Source organism: Rhinolophus sinicus, linkage group LG02 (assembly GCF_036562045.2).
Source record: "Rhinolophus sinicus isolate RSC01 linkage group LG02, ASM3656204v1, whole genome shotgun sequence".
NCBI lineage: Eukaryota > Metazoa > Chordata > Mammalia > Chiroptera > Rhinolophidae > Rhinolophus > Rhinolophus sinicus.
This window is the reverse complement of record NC_133752.1, coordinates 197473011-197492697: the sequence shown is the minus strand read 5'-3', so window position 1 is coordinate 197492697 and position 19687 is coordinate 197473011. Positions and strand designations below refer to the sequence as shown.

General features: G+C 42.6%; 1 protein-coding gene across 2 annotated transcripts in view; it reads right to left on the bottom strand.

Moving 5' to 3' along the window:
• ATXN10 (ataxin 10) overlaps positions 1 to 19687 on the bottom strand; it is a 147862-nt gene that overhangs the window by 27407 nt on the left and 100768 nt on the right. For both annotated transcript variants that reach the window (XM_074326561.1, XM_019739234.2), the window contains one exon: positions 1100 to 1163. In XM_074326561.1, coding sequence (XP_074182662.1) covers positions 1100 to 1163 — 64 coding nt within the window. The remainder of the gene's footprint in view (positions 1 to 1099; positions 1164 to 19687) is intronic.

Below are 19687 nucleotides of genomic sequence, written 5' to 3'. Positions count from 1 at the left end.
CCTTTCCTTTTCTGGACCGAAATAATTTCAGAACTCGCAGGAGCCCAGCCTGAGTGGCCGATGACAATGCCGGGCAGCAAGCCCACTGTCTCACCTAGAAGGATAGTCGGAGACGGTCTGTCTTTCCCTGACTAAGCTTGTGAGCTGTCTGCTCTTTGACATAAGAAATTTTTTCCTATTGCTACTCAGACATGACAGTATCTTTAGCATAAATGAGCATCTTTCCATCCACAAAAAGGGGAATGTGATTTTAAAACGCCCCTCTCCTCTGTCTCCTGTCCTAGGCTGGGCTCCTCACTGTCTCCCTAGGGTCACATCTCCAAGTTCCTACAAGAGCCTTATTCGCACCCCCTCCACCCCACCCCACCCCACACACGATTAACACAAAGCCAGGGGAAGGGGCTGGCCGGATATTTAGCTCTCACCAGGGAAGGTCCTGAAATTAACCAGTTTTTTTCTCAACCTAAAAAGGCTCTATCCGGTCCCTGGTCCCTGGCCACCGCACTAGGCCAGTTTCCTACAGCGCAAGTACTTGGCGAAGCAAGTCCCCTGGGAACACCCCTTACCCCCCCCAATCTAGGTAAGGGCAAGGGCCAGAGCCCCCAGCTTCAGTCACAGACGATCCCAGGACAGGACCCATCGAAAATGAGAGTTCAGTGCCATTGAAATGTCTCTCCCTATTGCTGGGGTCTCAATGCCCCTCATGCTTCTACGTCACCAAACCATTGTCTAAATGGCTCTCCCAAAGGACTGAGTACTTAGAATCTTTATAGCAAAAGAATGTAAAATTCTTCACATTTACTCCAAAGAACACATACACGGTTTGGAAAGGTGACACTGGTGCCATGCAGCACACACAGGGGCCCCCGAGTTTTAAAGTCCTTTCCATCAGAAGGCTGGTTTAGGATGTTCTGTTTACCTTGAACATTTCAGCTCACTGATCGGCCAGCACCTAACTCTGAGCAAGCGGCATAGTTCTGAGGAAGAAGCAAGTAAGAAAGCATGCCAGCTGCATGTCACATGAATCCCAGGAAGGGGACTTGGTGCGCTAAGGCACCTGGTTGGGAACCAATGCTCCATGATTCACACGCAAGGATACAAGGGTTTCTGTCATCAGGCCTGCAGCTGTCCAGGATCAATGGAATGCCATCCAACTCATTGACCTAGAGAGAAAGAACAAGACACATTTACATGCTGGAAACAGCCTGGGTAGCGTCAGAGATTATAGATGATGCATTTCTTTTTTTATTTCCTTCTTCATTGCTAAGCTGCTGCTGGTGCAATTACCTGAAACACACCTCCATCAAACCAGAAATACTCAACAACAGACATGCAGGCAATGTAGGACTTTTTTCCTCCCCTTCCTCAAAAATGTTGGGGCAACTGGGCAGCCCTATAAACAAGGATACAAGTAGACCTCTTCCTAACGTTGTTCACCGGGATAAACTCCAAATGGTCTCAGTTTATAGTTTACTATTATGAGTAAGTGAATTCTCTTTCTAAGCTACGAGTAGGAAAAGCTCTTCTATGATTCAAAATCCAGAAACCTTAGGGAATGGGTTTTAAAATTGGACTAGATTTTTTAAAAAAGGCAAATGAAAACCGGAAAAATTATTTGTAAGATATCACAAAGAGTTAATATTCTAATATATAAAGAACTTGTAAAACTTGAGAAAAGACCAACAATCCAATAGAAAAATGGATGAAATACATGAACAGAAATGGCACAGAAAAAAGGAAATGCAGGTGGACCACAGAGATATCAGAATATGCTCAACTCTGTTCACAGTAAGAGAAAGGTTAAGTTATCATCACACTGAGATGTCATTCCTCACCTGTCCAAATGGCAATACCTAGTCCAGAAATTATTTATTTACTCTCTTTTGATCCAGTAATCCCATTTCTGGGACTGTAGATAAACATACATTGGCACGTGAAATTTTGTTTGCACAAGGTTATTCATTGTGGCACAATTTCTATTTTTATAACAGTTTTACTGAGATTACAGTTCACATGCCATAAATCTCACCTTTTTACAGCATCCCGTTCAGGGGATTTTAGCAAATTCACAAAACTGTGGGCTCACCACCACTGTCTACTTTAGAACACCTTCATCAGCCCAAGAAGAAACTCCACCCTCCCTCTCCAGTCCTGGCAACCACTGATGTACTTTCGGCCTCTGGATTTGCCTACTCTGGAGGTTTCATACAAACAGAATCATTCAATATGTGGCCTCTTTTACCAAGCACAATGCTTTCAAGGTTCACCCACATTGTAGCATGTATCAGTACTTCGCTCCTTTTAATGGCTAAATGGTATTCCATTGTCTGGACAGATGCCATTTTGTTTAGCCATTCACCTAGTGACGGGGATCTGAGTTGTTTCCACCTTTTGACTATTATGATATTTGTCTCAACCTTTTGGCTATTATGATAATGTTGTTACCATTTATAGTATGTGCATGTTTTTGATGGGCATATGCATTTTAGTATCTTGGCTGTATACCTAGGAGTGGAATTGCCTGTTTCTTAGTTAACTCTATATTGGACATTTTGAGGCACTGCCAGACTGTTTTCCAAGGTGGCTGGCTGCACCATTTGACATTCCACCAGCAATGTGTGAGGGTTCTAATTTCTCCACATCCTGCTCAACACTTGTTATGGCCTGTCTTTTATTTTAGTCACCATAGTGGGTGTGACGTGGTGTGTCATTGTGGTTTTGATTTGCATTTCTCTGATGACTAATGATTTTGAGTGTGGCAAATTTGTAACAACAAAGGTCCTGGAAACAACTCAAAAGTCTGTCGATGCAGGCCACGGCACAAGAACAAAACCTGTCTATGGAGCTGTGAAAATGAATGGAGAAGATCGAGATATACTGCTATGGGATCACCAGACTAGAACGGGAAGTGAAATAAAGCCAAGTGCAGAACGGGCTCACACGGGAACCTCTGGTGTAATGAGGGAGGAGAAACATACCGACTTCCTTATATTCCTAAAAAGAAATGATGAAGGGTTAAGTAAAAAACTACTAATGGTTATCCAGAGGGCAAAGAAGAGATTGAGGTGGAGGAAACAGGAATGGAGGTTAGACCTCCGGGAATGTACCTGGTGTCTAATTCTGCCTTTGGAATCCTGCATATAGTTTACGTAATTTTTAAAAATGAAATTGATAAAGCTATAAAAACAGAAACAAATTAATCTGATGACATGTAAAACAAAGAAAAACCATTTCACAGAGTTAAAACAGTATTTTGACTTTGCATCTCTAGTGAGATATATCCTAAACTCACAGAGAACTACACAGAAATCTTAAAACCACATTCAGTTGTCTGAGCATAACAGATTGGCACTGTTATTTTCCAGGGGTTATTTACACATTTACTTTAAAGCAAATGGGTAATTAACCATTAAGAACAAGATTTTCGGCATCAAAAAGAAGTTAACTTTACGTTTAAATGAGGAATATTAGCATGAATTCATGACATATTTTTCTCTTTCTAAAAAATATTTATTTCCTAGCTGTTTCCTGAAAAGCCCAAGAAGCAAAGACAAGCCAGCAGCAATGATCGTTCCAGTACAAGATGAACTATTATAAATATCACTCCCATGAAAGAAACCAGATCTCCAGTTGCCTGGTGCACAGACGTGCTGAAGACAGAGAAGAAGAGAGTAAATCCAATTTCCATCCTTTCTTCTAGGCACTGAGGTAGGGCGGGAAATGAAGTACTATTTAATAGACATCCAGCACGTACTTGGTGATGACAGATACTTGAACGATTTCATTATTGGTTGCGTTTTACAGATAACGGAAGTGAAGGCTCACAAGTTAAATACCCTCCCGATGGTCACTTAACTAGTAAGTGCGAATCAAAATGAGGTCTGGAGACCACTGTCAGTCTACAAGGACAGACAGCAAGGAAAGGGTCATGCTATGTCTGAATCGTATAACAAAATTTGGGCTTGCATTTTGTCTTTAAAAATATTTCTTTCTCTAGTAATTCATCTGTAATATATTTTATAAACCTATTGCCTCAGGATGGTTTGGGGGTATTGGTCCAGATCACTGGGTCTTCCCCACAGAGAGTCTGCGAAGCTCTGGCACGGAGGGTTAGACCGCGAGAGAGGGTTAGAGCTGGAAGGGATCATGAGTTTGAGAACCACAGAGGGAAACTGTACTCAGAGCTTCCCAAGCAGCCCTCACACCCCACTTCTCTTCCAATGACCTGCCAAGCAGCTCCCAGCAGGGCGCACAGGGTGCTACCAAGTGTCCAAACGGGGAGGGGAGCTCTGTCAAATGCGCTCGCCTTGGGGCGAGGAGGTGACACACTGAAAAGGAGCAAGGGCCTGGTGACTAGCAGAGAGGGACACGCTGGTCCTCACCGGCTCTGAGAACGTGTGAGCCAAACCCATCTGGGATACAGGTCGTCTGCAGGCCGCAATGAGCTTGGTGTTGCGCTCAGGGTTTGGTTTTGTTAGGGGACCATACAGCGTGGGACTCACCAGGCTTCTCTGAGGAAGCGACATTTAGCTCAAGATGAGGAGAATGACTAGGAATAGAACAGACAAAGGAAAGGGGCGGTGCAGAACGCTCTGGCCAGAGGCGCGCATGTGCAAAGGCGGGGAGGTGGGAAGGAACACGGAGCGTCAGGAACTGGGATGCTGCACAGAGCAGGGGCGAGTAGGAGCTGGACAGCAGAGCCAGAGTGCCAGGGTCAAGGCCAGGTCTACAGCACTTGTGAGCTGCCACCGCAAGCAAGGCACTTACCCTCTAAGACCCAATTTTCTCATCTGTAAACTGGAGATGATAGGGCGGAATTCAAAGGGGACTGTGAGAATGGAATGGATTACTCTGAATGGCACGCAGTCAAGTCTCCAGGAAGGGCACCGGGAGTGACGGTGACAGCTGGTAACACTCAGTGCGGTTAACTGCCAGTTCAGTTGGCCAGGGCCTGAAAGCATGAGGACATAGGAGAATACCTTTCATACAGCCGAGTATACAATTCTGCTCCATATTGGGCAAGATTGTAAATTTATGTTCAAAACCCAGTTTTGTGGGTAAGAGAAATAAAAGGACTCAGGCTCTATTATTCAATATAAGAGCAACGTCTCATTTTCTGGGGGTGGGGGGAGGAAGAATTCTCAGATACGCTACATGGGTAAGATGTTCTTAGAAGGCAATGAAGTCACGTGCTAAAAACTAAAATTGAAGCAGGCAGTAAGGGGGCGTTAAAGAGTCCCTGAAAATGATGGTTACTCCCGAGTCGTGGCTGAATTAAGGGTATGCTTCCTTAGCTAAACATTTCTCATTCACACCAATACATTATGAAATGAAACAAAATGAATGTTTACATAAACTCATGAAATATTGGTAACATAAATGACCTACTCTAGACAAGGACGGCAGGGGCATCCTGACAAACAGGTAAGTATACACTTAGGAATGAACACAGGTACAGTCCTGAGGAAGAGTGTATGGATGCACCATCGTCAGGAGGAGCGACTGACAGCACAGTTGTGTGATGGCCAAGCTCAAGTTCACGGCCGCAGCTCCACGTGTGGAGCTCCTGTCTGGGGCAGGGGAGACAATTAGGAAATTAACACGTTTTCTTCTGCTCGCTCTTCATAAAACAAGGAAGTTGTTTGTTTTTTCACTGAACATGTTGGGAACGGATTCTAGACCCGTAATAAATGAGTCACGAGTTGTACTTCGTATCAAGGAGCCAAGTGCAGTCAACGCTTTCCCTCAGCTAACACATCCCAACAGGACAACCTGCCTGCGTTAAACAAACTAACATTTCGCCTCTGGAAATAAAGTGTAAACAGTAGGACAGCTGGTTGGTTTGCTAACTCTTCTCTCCCCCCTTAGCCAATAATCTCAGAGAACGCACTTTGCCACACGCCCACCCCATAACATCTGATCTCCCTGGGGAAAGTGTATTAGGTTAACAGAAAACACAGCCTCAATTATTCGCTGCTCTCCCATTGAAGGGTAAATACCGAAAGCTGAAGAAACACAAGACCACGTGACCAACACAGGACCAAATCTCCTTTGGACCAAAGCTCCTTTTCAAACAGTGAAGTGAGCCTGGCATTTGGTAAATGTGTGTTCGTAACACACCTCCTCAAAACAAACGCACAAATGAAAAGATCACCAGCGTCCTCGTGCGGAAGAGAATAACGAAGCATCTTTTCGGGGCGTATGGGCCAGTCCCGAATCTTTTATGAAGTGCTGTTCAAATCTTCTGCCCGTTTGATGAATTGGGCTGTTCTTTCTTGAGTAGTATGAGTCCTTCACGTGATTTGGCCATGAGTGAGACCTGTCCCAGATACATGCATTGCATGAGTATTTTCTTCTCTTCTGGGCTTGCCTTTTCATTTTCTTAATCGTGTGTTTCAAAGAGTATAACTTTTCAATTCAGATGAACCGTTTATGATTATTTTCATGATGAGTGCTTTTTGTATCCTCAGAAATCATTACTCACGTTTTCTTCTTTGAGTTTTATAGGTCTCGATTTTGTATTTCCATTTTAAATCCATTTTTGACCTTGGTGTAAGATAAGGTACTTTTTATTTCCCGTAAGGATATCTAATTTCTCCAGTACCATGTGTTGACAAGACTAGCCTTTCCTCATTCAATCTATTTCTAACTGTTCTGTTCCTCTGACATAGACATATCTTTATTTATGCCACTACCACACTTAGTCAGCCTTGTAGTAAATCATGAAAGAAGTATAATCCTCCAACTTTGTTTTTTAAAAGTTGTTTTGACTATTGTATTAGTTTGCTAGGGCTGCTGCAACTAACTACCACACTCTGAGTGGCTCAAACGACAGTTTATTCTCTCCCAGTTCTGGAGGCCAAAGCCTGCAACCAAGGTGCTGGCAGGATTGGTTCCTCCTGAGAGCTGGGAATGAGAATGCGTCCCATGAATGTCTGGTGGTTTGCTGACAATCTCTTGGTTCCTTGGCTTGTAGATCTCTGTCTTCACCTTCAAATGGCATTCTTGTCTATGTGATCTGTGCCCAAACGTCCCCTTTTAATAAGGACACCAGTCATATTGGATTAGGGGCCCACCCTACCCCCATACCACCTCATCTTAACTAATACATCTCCCACAACCCTATTTCCAAATAAGGTCACATTCTAGGTACTGGGGATTAGCACTTCAACATATGAATTTTGGGGTCACACAATTCCCATAACAGTTATTCTATGTCTGTCATGTTTCCATCAAAAGTTTAAAACCACCCGATCAATTTTTACAGAAAAGACCTCCTACATTTTTGACGGGTATAGTGTTCACTCCATAAATCACCTTGGGGAAAACAGATTATCTTAACAGCGAGCTGCCCATTAAATGAATACGGTAGCTCTCTCTGCTTAGGTCTTGTTTAACTTCTCTCAGCAATGTTTGATGGTTTTCAGAGTACACGTCTTCCACCTATTTTGCTAAATTTATCCCTAAATATTTCATGTCTTATAATGCTACTGTAGGTAGTATTTTTTTCTAACACAAATACACACACACACACACACACACACACACACAGTGTGTCCTCATCAACCTTATTCACTGGATCTGGCACCGTGCGATTTCTGGCTCTTCCCCAAAGTCAAAATGACCATGAAAGGTAAATGTTTTGCATCGATTCAGGACATCGAGGCAGCCACGACCATGCAACTAAAGACACTCACGAAAGAGGACTTCCAGAACTGCTTCAGAAAGTGGCAAAAACGATGGGTGTGTTCGAAGCGAGGGGGAGTATTTTGAGGGGGATTAATGGCAATGTGTCTTTTACTGCAATAAATTTTTTTTTAAATTTAAACATTCACCATAAGTTTTGGCCACTGTGTGTGTGTATACTGTGACCGTTCAAAAGTCACTTTTCATAACTTTCTTGTAAATTCCTTAACACACGTGATCTTCCCATTTATGGATGAGACAGTTTTACTTCTTCTTTCAATTATGTATACTTATTTCTTTTTCTTGACTTATTGGATTGCTTGGGACCTTCAGTGAACTAGAATGGTGAGAGCAGACATTCTTGCCCTGTCCCTGATGTTCAGGGGGAAATCAGTCAGTCTTTCATCATACAGTATAAAATTAGCTGTTCAATTTTTTTCAAATAGATGCCCTTTATCAAGTTGAGGAAGTTCCTTTATACTCTTATTAGTTTGCTGTTAATATTTATTATGATTGAGTGTTGAACTTTGTCAAATGCTTTTCCTCTATATAACGAGATAATTATACCTCTTTTCCACTTTTATCCTATTAATATGGGGGAATCAAAATGTTTGATTTTCTAATGTTGACTCAACAGTGCATGGCTGAGATAAACCATCATTATTTGTGATGCATTATCATTTTATATAGTACAGAACTCAGTTAATATTTTGAAAACATTTTATTTCTGTTCATGATTCTATTCATGTTCATGGTTCTACAGTTTGGTTTTTTTCCTTGTAAGGCTTTTGTCTGGATTATATCGAGACAAATATATTGCTGGTTTCATAAAATAGGTCGGAAAGTGTTTCCTCCTCCTTTATTTTCTGAAAGACAAAGATTGGGTATTTTTTTCTTTCTCAGGTACTTGACAAAATTAACTTTTGAAACAATGTATGCTTGGAGATTTTGTTGTGAGAAATTTTAAATCACAAATTCATTTTTTAAAATACAGGCTGTGGAGATTTTCTATTTAATCTTGATTCAGTTTTGGTATTTTGTGTCTTACAAGGAAAATTTCCCCATCATCTAATTTGGCAAAAATTTTGGCACAAAGTTGTTTATAATATCTCCTAGTTATCCTTCTAATGCCTGTAGTATCTGTAGTGATGGCTCCCCCTCATTCCTGATACAGGTAGTTCGTTTTTTTTTTCTCTTGGCAGGTTTATCAATCTTATTGATCTTTTATCAATCTTACTTATCTTTTCAAATACCCAGCTTTTGATTGTACTGATTTTCTCTAATGTATGTCTGTTTTCTACTTCAATTATTTCCATTCCTGTTTATTATTTCTTTTCTTCTACATACCATGGCTTAATCTGCTCTTGGTTTTACTAGCTTCTTCAGGTGGAAGCTAAGATCACTAATTTTAAACCTTTTTTGTTTTCCAACATAAGTATTTGAAACCATTTCCTAACTACTACTTTATCTCCATCCCACCCATTTGTTGTGTTTTCATTTTCATTCAGTTCAAAATATTTTCTAATTTCCATAAGATTTCATCTTTGACATATGGGCTATTTAGAAGCGTGTTTAATTGTCAAATATTTGGAGATTTTAAAGATATTTTATTGCTGCTGATTTCTAATTCAATTCTGTTATAGTCAGAATATGCTGTTTGATTTTGATTTTTTTAAATTTATCAAGATTTGTTTTAGGGCCTAGCAAATGGTCTATCTTGTGAATGTTCCATGTGTACTGCAAAGAATGTATATTCTGCTATTGGTGTTTCTATAAAATTTAATTGGTCAAGTAGATTGATGGTATTCATGTTTTTTATATTTCTCCTGAATTTATTTCAGCTTGTTATAGAATTTACTAAGAGTGTTTAAATCTCCAATTATTATTAGAAGATCTATTTCTCCTTTCAGCTGTCAGTTTTTTCTTCATATAACTGAAGCTCTGCTATTAGCAATATGTTTAGGTTGCTATGTCTTCCTGATGAATTGACCCTTTAATTACTATGATATATCCCTCTGTATTATCTAATATACCTGTTCTCAATTCTATTTTGTCTGATATTTATATAGATTTGTGTTTGCAATATCATTTCCATTCTTTTACTTTTAACCTATCTTCATCTTTACAGCCAAAGTGTGTTTCTTGTAGACAATTATATCATTGTCTTGCTTTTTAAAACCAGTCTAACAGTCTCTGTCTTTTAACTGAAATATTTAAGCCACTTACTTTTAATGTACTTACTAATAGGGTTGGGTTTAAGCTTATCATTCTGCCGTTTGTTTTCTACTTGTCTGACTTTTCTTTTTTTCCTTTTTCTTCTTTTCCTGACTTCTTTTAGGCTGCGTATTTTTTAATGTTCCACTTCTTTCTCCACTATTGGCATATTATCTTTTTCTTCAATAATTTTTTAAAAAAGGCTGCTCTAGGGATTAGAGTACGTTATCTTAAACTTGTTATAGTTTATCTACAAATAATATTGCAGCAGGTCCTCGAATAATGTCATTTTATTCAACATTGTTTTGTTACAATGTTGATGAGAAAAAAACACAAAAATCATGATTCCCAGCCAAGGCCACTGTCTGACTTTTCTCTGGGTACTCTGGTTTCCTCGCACATCCTAAAGAGCTGCACATTAGATTAACTGGCCTGTCTAAACTGTCCCAGTGTGACTGTGGGTGTGGGTGTGAGTGTACCCTGCAATGGAAGGGTGTCCTGTCCAGGTTGGGCCCCTGCCTTGTGTCCTATCCACCTGGGAACCTGAACTGAAATAAGTGAGTTAGAAAAGAATTCCCTTACTTGTTTTTATCAATCTTCCTTAAATGTATCTGTCATGCAGGGAGGCCTGCAGGGTCTCTGGTCCCGCTCCCCATACAAGAACGCAGGATATGGTGAGGCCAAAAAGGAACACCCACAGAGCCATAGGTAGGGGAGTCATACCACTACGGTCTCACTGGAGGCTGGGTCCACACTGTCCGCAAACCGCCATCCACACTTGCCAGCCCAGCCGCCATCTTCTTGCTAGCCCCCATTCTTTCTCTCTCTCCCTCTCTCTGCTAGCGTAGCCACAGCAGTTATATTGTGGCCAATGGCTCACTGGTTACAGCTGACGGCCAACTAGCCACAGCTGATGGCCATGCAATCACAGTTGGCCATTTACTACCTGAGCCAACACCTTTCTATGTGAGGCCGAGAGCCTGGAAACTTCTTTCTGGGGCTCTGCCCCCACAGTATCTATAGTTCACATTTATTTCAATGTCTAACATTAGATGTGTTTTGGGTCTTTATTTAGAAGTTAGATGATGTTTTGTGACCAGAAATATGCTGTAGGAACTTACTCTTGTTTTTATCAATTAGCCTAGCCTAGGGTAAAATTGGTTTTGTTGTATGTTGTTCCATTTAAAGTCACATTTTCCAAGAACCTATCAATGATGTAAAGTGAGGACTTCCTGTTTACTATTTCACATACAATGTAAGAATCTTACAGCTGTATATTCTACTTGACATTTGGGCAGCTGCTCTCATACATTTTATTTCTACATACATTATAACCCCCAAAATACGCTGTTATTATGATTGCTTCAAAGAGCCAATTATATTTTAAATAAATTAAAAAGTGAAGATAAAGGTATTTTATTTTGACCCACATATGTAACTTTCCTAGTGCTTTTGATCTCTTCATATGGAATCAGGTCTCCATTTGGTATCATTCTGCTTCACCTCACACAGCATCCCTCAGCATTTGGTATAGCACAGTTCTGTTGACAACAAATTCTCTTAACTTTTGTTTTTCTGGAAATGTCTTTATTTTGAGGGATATTTTGGTTGGACAGTTCTAGATGAACAGTTTTCGTCTAGCATTTTAAAGATGTCATTCATTGATTCCTGTTTTGCATTATAGCTAAAAAGCCTGCTATCATTCTTATCTTTGTTCTTCTCGACTGACAGGCAAAAGTCAGTGAATTGGAGAGTAACAACATAACAGAAAAGATTAACCAAAACCAAAAGCTGGTTCTTTGTAAACATTAATAGAATGGAAAAATTCTGGAAAGACCAGTGAGGGGGGAAAAAAAGAACCATCAATTTAAAAAGAATAGAATGAAAAGAGAGAAACAGGTATAGAAAACATAGATAAAATATTATAAACTTTATGACAAAATTGAAAGTCTAGATGGAACAGATATTTCTGAGAAAAGTAAAAAATTAACACAATGAATAAAATGCTTGAATAAAACAATAATTCAAAGATGCAATGACCAAGACTCACTGACAAAAATAGTCAAAGACCAAAACAGCTCTCCAAGTGGGCACCATTAAATTTTAAATGATCAGATCATCTACCATGTATATAAGATGTTCCAAAAAATGGAAAAAGAGGAAAAGTTTCCTACCTCATTTTATGAAGCCACTATGACTTGGTTCCAAAACCAGGACAAGACAGACCAGTAAGAAAATTACAGGCCTATTTAATTTACAAACATAGACCCCTTTGGCCCTGAAAAAAAAAAAAAATCCTAGAAATATTAATGAAATTAAACATGCTACAAAAATTCACCATGATCTTAATGCAGATCAGAAAATCCACAGTGTAATTGTCCTCATTAATGTACTAATACTTATCTCTGTAACAGACAAAGCATCTGATGTTTAGCACCTATTTATGATTTTTTTGAGTTCTCAGAAAACAAGAGAACTTTTTTAACTGGAAAAAGGCTATGTGCCAGAAACCTATAGTAAATATCATACCTAAGAGGAAATTCAGAGAGCTCGCAAGTCCATAGAAAACACAAGGACTCTGTCTTCTCACTCTGATGGAGAACAATGCGCTCATCAACACACTGCAGTTCAAAAGGTTTTTGGAGCACTGTCCCTGGAAATCCAAGAGGAATTAGTGGTGTGAAAAGTTCTCACTAGTAGAACAGAAGCAGCAGAAAATCGACAGTGAAAGAAAGGAATCAGGCTGATTTACATGAAGGACGAGTGTTTTTTTTTGTTTTTTGGTTTTTTTTAGGAGTCAAAGTTGATGTCTTAGAGGACAGAGCACCCAGGAATAAAACAGGAAATAACGATCTAAAAGGTCAGGAGAACATGATCTAAAGGGAAATGAAAATTGCACCTAGTCCTAAGTGCTGTTAAGGTGAGTTTCAGGAAAGGGGTAAACGTTTGAGTTGTTACTACAACAGAAACTGTGACTGGGGCCCTACAAACCCCAGGAGAGGAAGATAAGCATGGTCTTGGCTCATTGGAATCACTCATCAAAGGGGAGCTGGACCCCAGAAATCAACGAGAGACTGCTCCCAAATGTCACAGGCCACCAACTGCCACAGACGGACTGGAGTCCTAGGGAAGCAGGAACCAGGACGTCTTACACCACGATGTCACAGACTGTCTGCTATGGTCTGCTATCTCGCAACAGGTATGAATGCTGGTTTCTGGGGATACATTTTTGCTTGAGGTTAACTATTAGAAGACTGGGGATTGGCTTGTTCTCTGTGGTGTGGAGGGGTGGGGGTTGGTGTTGGGATTTGTGAAACCTCAAGACAGCGGCATAGGTTGCAGCTGTAACAAGAATCCTGACCCCACGCAGACACCGAGCCCCTCCCATCAGGACCAAGCAGAGTAAGAATCGGGAGGATACATTTTGCACTTAATTCTTTTTGAATTTCAACTTACACAGGCTGAGAATCTGACTTTAATGCCTTTGAACTTTAATTTAAAATGAAATGTAATCTTCGGATTTTAATCTCTCCTTGGGAATTTAATAATGAGATAGAATTTAATATTCAAATATTGAGTATCTCTTGTGGGCATTTCATTATCACAGTGAATTCAGACCTTTCACTGGAGTATCCTAATATGGAATAAATTTTCTGCCTTGAGGTCAAAGTGATTTGGGGGTTAATTTGATTCATGTGTTCATCTGACCCACTTAAGAGCCTTCTGGGGGCACAATCTCCACTCCCCTGATCCAGGAGAAAGAAAGCAGCATGGTTGGTATAGGGAAGAGATGCCAGCCTCCTAAACGTGGGGACAGGACAATCCTGATAAACTAAGCTTCTCTGCAAAGAAGGGGCACCTCCCTGGCCCGACACGTTAGTAGAACAACAAGAAAAAGCAATGCTGAGAGAGGCAGAAGACACTGCTCCTCCCTTATGTTGTGGAGAGAAGTGGATTAACCTAACATTCCTTGGCTTCCTAGGTCCTTCACTGGTCCCTTCCCAGGGCAAGGACAATCAGATTAGTGAGTCTGGTTGTATCAAGTCCATGGTACATGTAGCAGCTCTTTGTTTGTCTGACTCTTTCATTAGACTCTGGGGTTTTCAACTGCACAAAGCACGTTTCCCTCATTCCTGCATCCCTTCTCTTGCCGTTAGACGTCAATAACTATTTGGAGAAAAAAAAAAAAAAGTATATGAAGGAGCTTTGATGACTGGCCCCACCAGAAGTTGGGTAACATATGCATATGAAAAAAAATGGGAAGATCAACTAGAGGGTGATGGGGAGGCCCCATTTTAGACAGGATGGTGAGGGAAGACTTTCCATAAAACGGTGACACTGAACAGACACCTGAGTCATGAAAATGGAGCAGGTGCAAAGATCTAGAGGGAACCAAAATCATTTAAGGGCGAGGGAACCAGGAGTGTGAAGACTCACAGGTGAGAGTGGCCTTCGGGGGCCCGGAAGCCAGCATGGTGTGTGCAGGAGCAATGGGTACACGGCAGCAGGTGAGGCCGGAGAAGGAGGAGTCTGATTAGGAGCAGGTTCTCCAAATGTGGTCCCTGGGGCAGAAGCAGAAGCATCACCTGGGAACCTGCCCTTGAGCCATGCAAATCCTTGGGCGCAACCCCCAGACCTGCAGAATCAGAACCTCTGGGTCAGGGCCCAGCAGACAACCGCCTTTCCGATGACTGTGATGGGCGCGCCCTTTTCAGAGCAGCGGTTCTCAGGCCTGTGAACCTGAATCCCGGGGAAGCTCTGAAAGCTGGCGATGCCTTGGTCCCACCTCACATACCCTGAATGGGAATCAGGGCGTGATGGGCCAGGCACATATCTGCACAGGTGTACAGTGGAACCTCGGTTTCCGAACGTAAATCATTCCAGAAGACCATTCAAGTTCTGAAACGCTGGAAAACAGCCGACAGCTAGGCCTCAGGACCTTGCACTCAGCGGAAGCTGTGGGACATGTTCGACTTCCGAGGCATGTTCGAAAACCGAAGCATTTACTTCCAGGTTTACAGCATTTGTAAACTGAAATGTTCGTCAACGGAGATGTTCGAAAACCAAGGTACTACTATATTTTCAAAGTTTCCTAGGTGATTCAGTGGGGTAGAGCACAGTCCTGACGGCCAGGAAAATTGTTTTGGTTTTTTTTCTAAGTGTTAAATCAGGGGTGTCCAAACTGCAGCCCGCAATCCATTTTTAATTGGCCCGCAGCAAATTCCAAAAATATATTTAGTTCACTTAAATAAACCAGGTGAGGCAATACGTACTTCACCTCGAGTGAGTGGCCCAGCTCTTTGTGTATTTTACCGCATATGGCCCTTGGTGAAAAACATTGAAAAAAGTTTGGACACCCCTGTGTTAAATGAACCACGGAAGATTTTTATGCAGGTGAATGAAAAACCTGCATAAATGAATGAAACCTGCAGGTGAGAGAAAAAATTCAATTTGGATTTTTCTAAGGATGACCCCAGACTGTCATAAACAGAACTGGCTGAAAAGGAGCAAGAGTGGCTCCAGGAAGACCTGTTTAGGAAGCACTGCAGTAATGGACTTGAAAGGGGACGCAGGCAGGGACGGCGGCGGTGGCAGTGAGGACGGGGACAGACTGGCTGAAGTGAGACAGAGTTTAAAGGTAGATCAGACAGGAACTGCTTTCTAGAAAGGTGGGTGGTTAAGAGACAGACAGGACTCAAAGATTCAGTGGCAGTTTCTGTTCGGCTGGACGGGGTGGCATCAGTTCCTAAGACAGAGCAGAACAGATCTGCAGGGGAGCTGGGCACCTGAGAGCATGATTCTGGACACGTTAGTTAGGGGTGAGGCGTGTGGAGACATCCCAGTGTGTGGCAGCAGTTGTGTCTCCCGCATTTCATAGACAGAGGATGTGATCGGTTATGGACCTGGGCAGAGCCGAGGGGACAAGTCTGGGCTCGAGAGGTACTTTGGGGTCATGTGCACACAGATGGCCTTTCAAGCCCAGGAACCTGAGGTCTCCCAAGGGGGGTGGATGCAGACAGTGAAGGGCTCGGGACCAAGTCCTCAGGCATTCGAATGTTTAGGTCTCGGGAGAGAAATCCTGGGCTCCTTCTGTAACTTTCTCTAACCTTGCATCATCACCAAATATTGTTTAGTCAAAACGTTTGAGGAATCCAACACGAGACACTGCAGGCAAATGGAAGCACTCATTCTTGACGGATTAATTTCTAAGCAAAATGAATATTTTTTCATGGAAGGACATACCCAGTAACTGAAGCTGCACAGAAGCAAGATTTTCTTTCAAAGTTACAGTGACCATCAGATGATCTGTCCACGGACCACGGACCGCTCTGCAGGGTAACTTCTTTTAGAAGCTCGTTCCTAAGCCAAATTCTATTGTGGGCTGTGAAACATGCACATTTCTTAGCTTGTTCTGTTAAAATTATATACGAATAACAGATACATGGACCTACCTCTCTAAACTGAATAAAACATATTTTAATTCCAACCGACTCATTATGTCCCAGCCCAGGCCACAAGAAGAGCAAAGACGACTTTGATGAGAAGTTCAACTTCAACAAGACTGATGGGCAGTGGTTCCCATGAAGTAGGTCCACTGAGTGCCCAAGATACACAAATGCCAGTCCTGGGAGCGGGAGGCGGGGAGGTGGGAGTGAAATAGCCACTGGACTCACCGTGTCCTGAGTCCCTCTGTCCCTCTAGCTGGAGGGCAAAGGGGTGAAACAACAGCGTAGAACCAGGAAAAGGTGAGTTTCGGAGCCAATGAGAATTAGAGCTCACTGCAGCCAGACGATGGCCGCCCTCTCATCTCCACAGCCAGGCTGACATCCTAGGACCTGACCCCTCTCTTTAGAGGCCAGTCCCCAACCTGGAGATGGGGACAGATCCTATCATGCACACTTTCAGACTTTTTTTTAACCCATGTATATTATACACTTTTAAAAATAGAGATCTTTATATATACACTATTTTACATGTTTCCATAAAAATTCTTTGAACGTGTGATTTTTTAAATGGTGCATATGATTCCATGACTATAATCTACCATAATTTAGCTAACTTTCCCCTTTTTAGGACATATGATTCATTTCTAAAATTTAACCAACAATATAATGAACATCCATATATACCATATTTTTACTATATCGCTGATTATTTCCTTTGGAGAAATTTCTAAAACAAGAATTACTGGATGAAAAAACACTAACATCTGTAAATTTCTTTCATCCACACTGCCAAACTGCCCCCAAAAGGGTTCTTCTAATTTATACCACCCAAGAACTACCACTCACTTTATCCTACTGATAAGCGCATAATTGTTTTAAAAGTTGCTTTTTAAAAAATAAAAGAATGTAATTTTGGCGCTTTACTTTGTCTTTTACTATTAGTATTAGGTTGAGCATTTTCCCACCTGCCTAAGTTTTTGCAGGTAAGGTTTTCGGAGACACAGGCATTTCACAGTCACGTTCCTTTGAGCAGCTAAAACGGCCACGAGTCACTCTCGGAGTGGCCTCTGAAGCCTCGGAAGAGCCAGCAGTTCTTCCTACGGGTGAACGATGTGCAGGCGGGAAAGATTAACTATGGGACAAGCCTTTGCCCAGTTTCCATACGTGACTGACACACCACAGAAACTCCGTGCCACCATCAGGGACAGGGTGACAGTGCCAATGCAAGGCCACAGCGAGGGCCAGCAATGGACCCAGACTTGTTCACAGACGTGTCCCATAAGTGACCTTGCCCCCCAAGTCGCTGCCAGGCTGATCACTCTGGGAAAGACAAAACATGAAAAATAAACCACGATCCAGCTAGGACAGCAGGTACACTCAGAAAAGACTCCGGAGGGAAGACTGACAACCATGGTTGTGCACTAAAACTCACGGGGGAGGCAGCAGTGTTCTGAGAACGTCTGCAGAAAGACAGAGAAGCTTTGCAAGCATAGTAAAGACTGAGACTTGAAGAACAATGTAATTGTAAAGAACAATGTAATTAATAAAAATACTTTTTAAGTTCAACTACCAAATTCCAGAGAGACGAACGACCCATTTTTCTTTAGCAAGCCATGCGTCTGAATTCAGTGCAATTTTCTCACGCATTCTTTACCCAGCAGCTAAGACCTCTGTTTAAATAATGAATGAAGCTGGCTGGTCTTGAAGATGCTTACTATATTCTGTTTACCCGGCTGAAAAAAAAGTACCGTTTTTAAGTGAGAGGGAAATGGCTCACACACGGGAGAAACTCGGTAAATACCAGGTGAATGAAGGAACCGCACAGCTCCCACACTGACCCATTACAGCAACCAGAAACCTTAGGGCTGGGCATCACGACCGTATTTCCACCTGAGCTGGAATGCAAGACCTCTCCAGGCGTTTGGTCCAGGAGAGTGGAGCTCAGAGGCCGCTGAGCGCATCCCCCACAGCACGGCACCACAGCCTGTACACCACCGTCCCCGCTCCGAGTCCCTCAGCGTCTTCAGACTTCTGCGTGACAAGGGGTGGCAGCAGGAAAGCTGGAGGAGGACCCTATCCCTGCCACCCTTTCCGCCATGTGAACGTAGAGGAGTCACCTTGGTCTCACATGAGGAAGACACACAAGGCTCTACTGGCAAAGCGGAGGGTGTCATTTATGTAGATGGTGAGAAAAGACGGGCGCAAACCTGGCTTCCAGAAAGTGCTTGATAAAATGATAGATATTAATAGCGTCTTTTTGATTTATCCTTCTACTGACGGCATTTCTGCTGCACTCTTTGTAAAGAACTTTAAACTAGCTGAATAGTAAGAAAAAAGTGAAAGCACAATGTTGTTTTTCCATTACTGTCATTTCTTTCGGATCGTTTAATTAAGCAAATGTCCTAGGCTGACCAGTGAAATACCTGAAGAGCTAGATGAAAGGCCTGTTGTCGAGCAGAAGCAGGGAAAACATATGGATCAGAAGTGAACTTATCTCTAACGCACTCGAGTGCACGTGACTCAAAGCTGCACTGCACTTAGCGGCCTCCCTAAAGCAAAGCGCCACAAGATCTGACTTGAGAAAGTAGGGGCACCACAATGGGCTCGGCACACCCTGGCCGTGCCGAGGACACAAAGCAGCTCGGAAAAGTCGTTCTGGCACATCTGTGCTAACATGCAGAGCCGCATGCAGACAAAAACGACCCACAGAGCAAGGTGTTAAAAGTATGCATTCCACCTCTGCCACTTGGGGTGTAATTCCCACCCGAACGCGTCACCTACAGTGTCACACTTCAGTGCCTGAACAAACAGAGACCTGTCCAGAACACATTCAGGCTTTAATTTTTAACCCACGGACAGAACCTCAGCTGCCTGCTGTATTATGATGAGCTCTCTGCCACCGATACATACAGCCTTGGAAACGGATCAACTTGCCCATGGTGTTGAAAAACAGCTTGCTGAAAGCGGGAGTCTGCAGCCAGCACCAGAACCATAGCATACACGGCCCATGGAAGGAGTCTGGAGTGTGAGAACAGCTCGGAGAGGAGGGGCCAGGCCCCCACGGGGGCCCTGTTCTGAGCCCTGCGTCCTCTTGGCACAGGGAGGACTGAAGTGACAGGTGAGGCTGGGGGAACCAACCTCCTGTCCTTCTCTCTGGCACGCCATCTGGGAATCATGATGGACTGGCTGACAGCCCGTCACCGGCTCTGAAGGGCGTCACATGGAAGCCTACTGTCACCTTTCAGGTGCAGATTACCATGAGGGGAATACGTCTGTGAACAAAGACGACACATGTCAGAAACACACCCAACTGTCAGAAACGGTAGTTCTGCTACAGAACG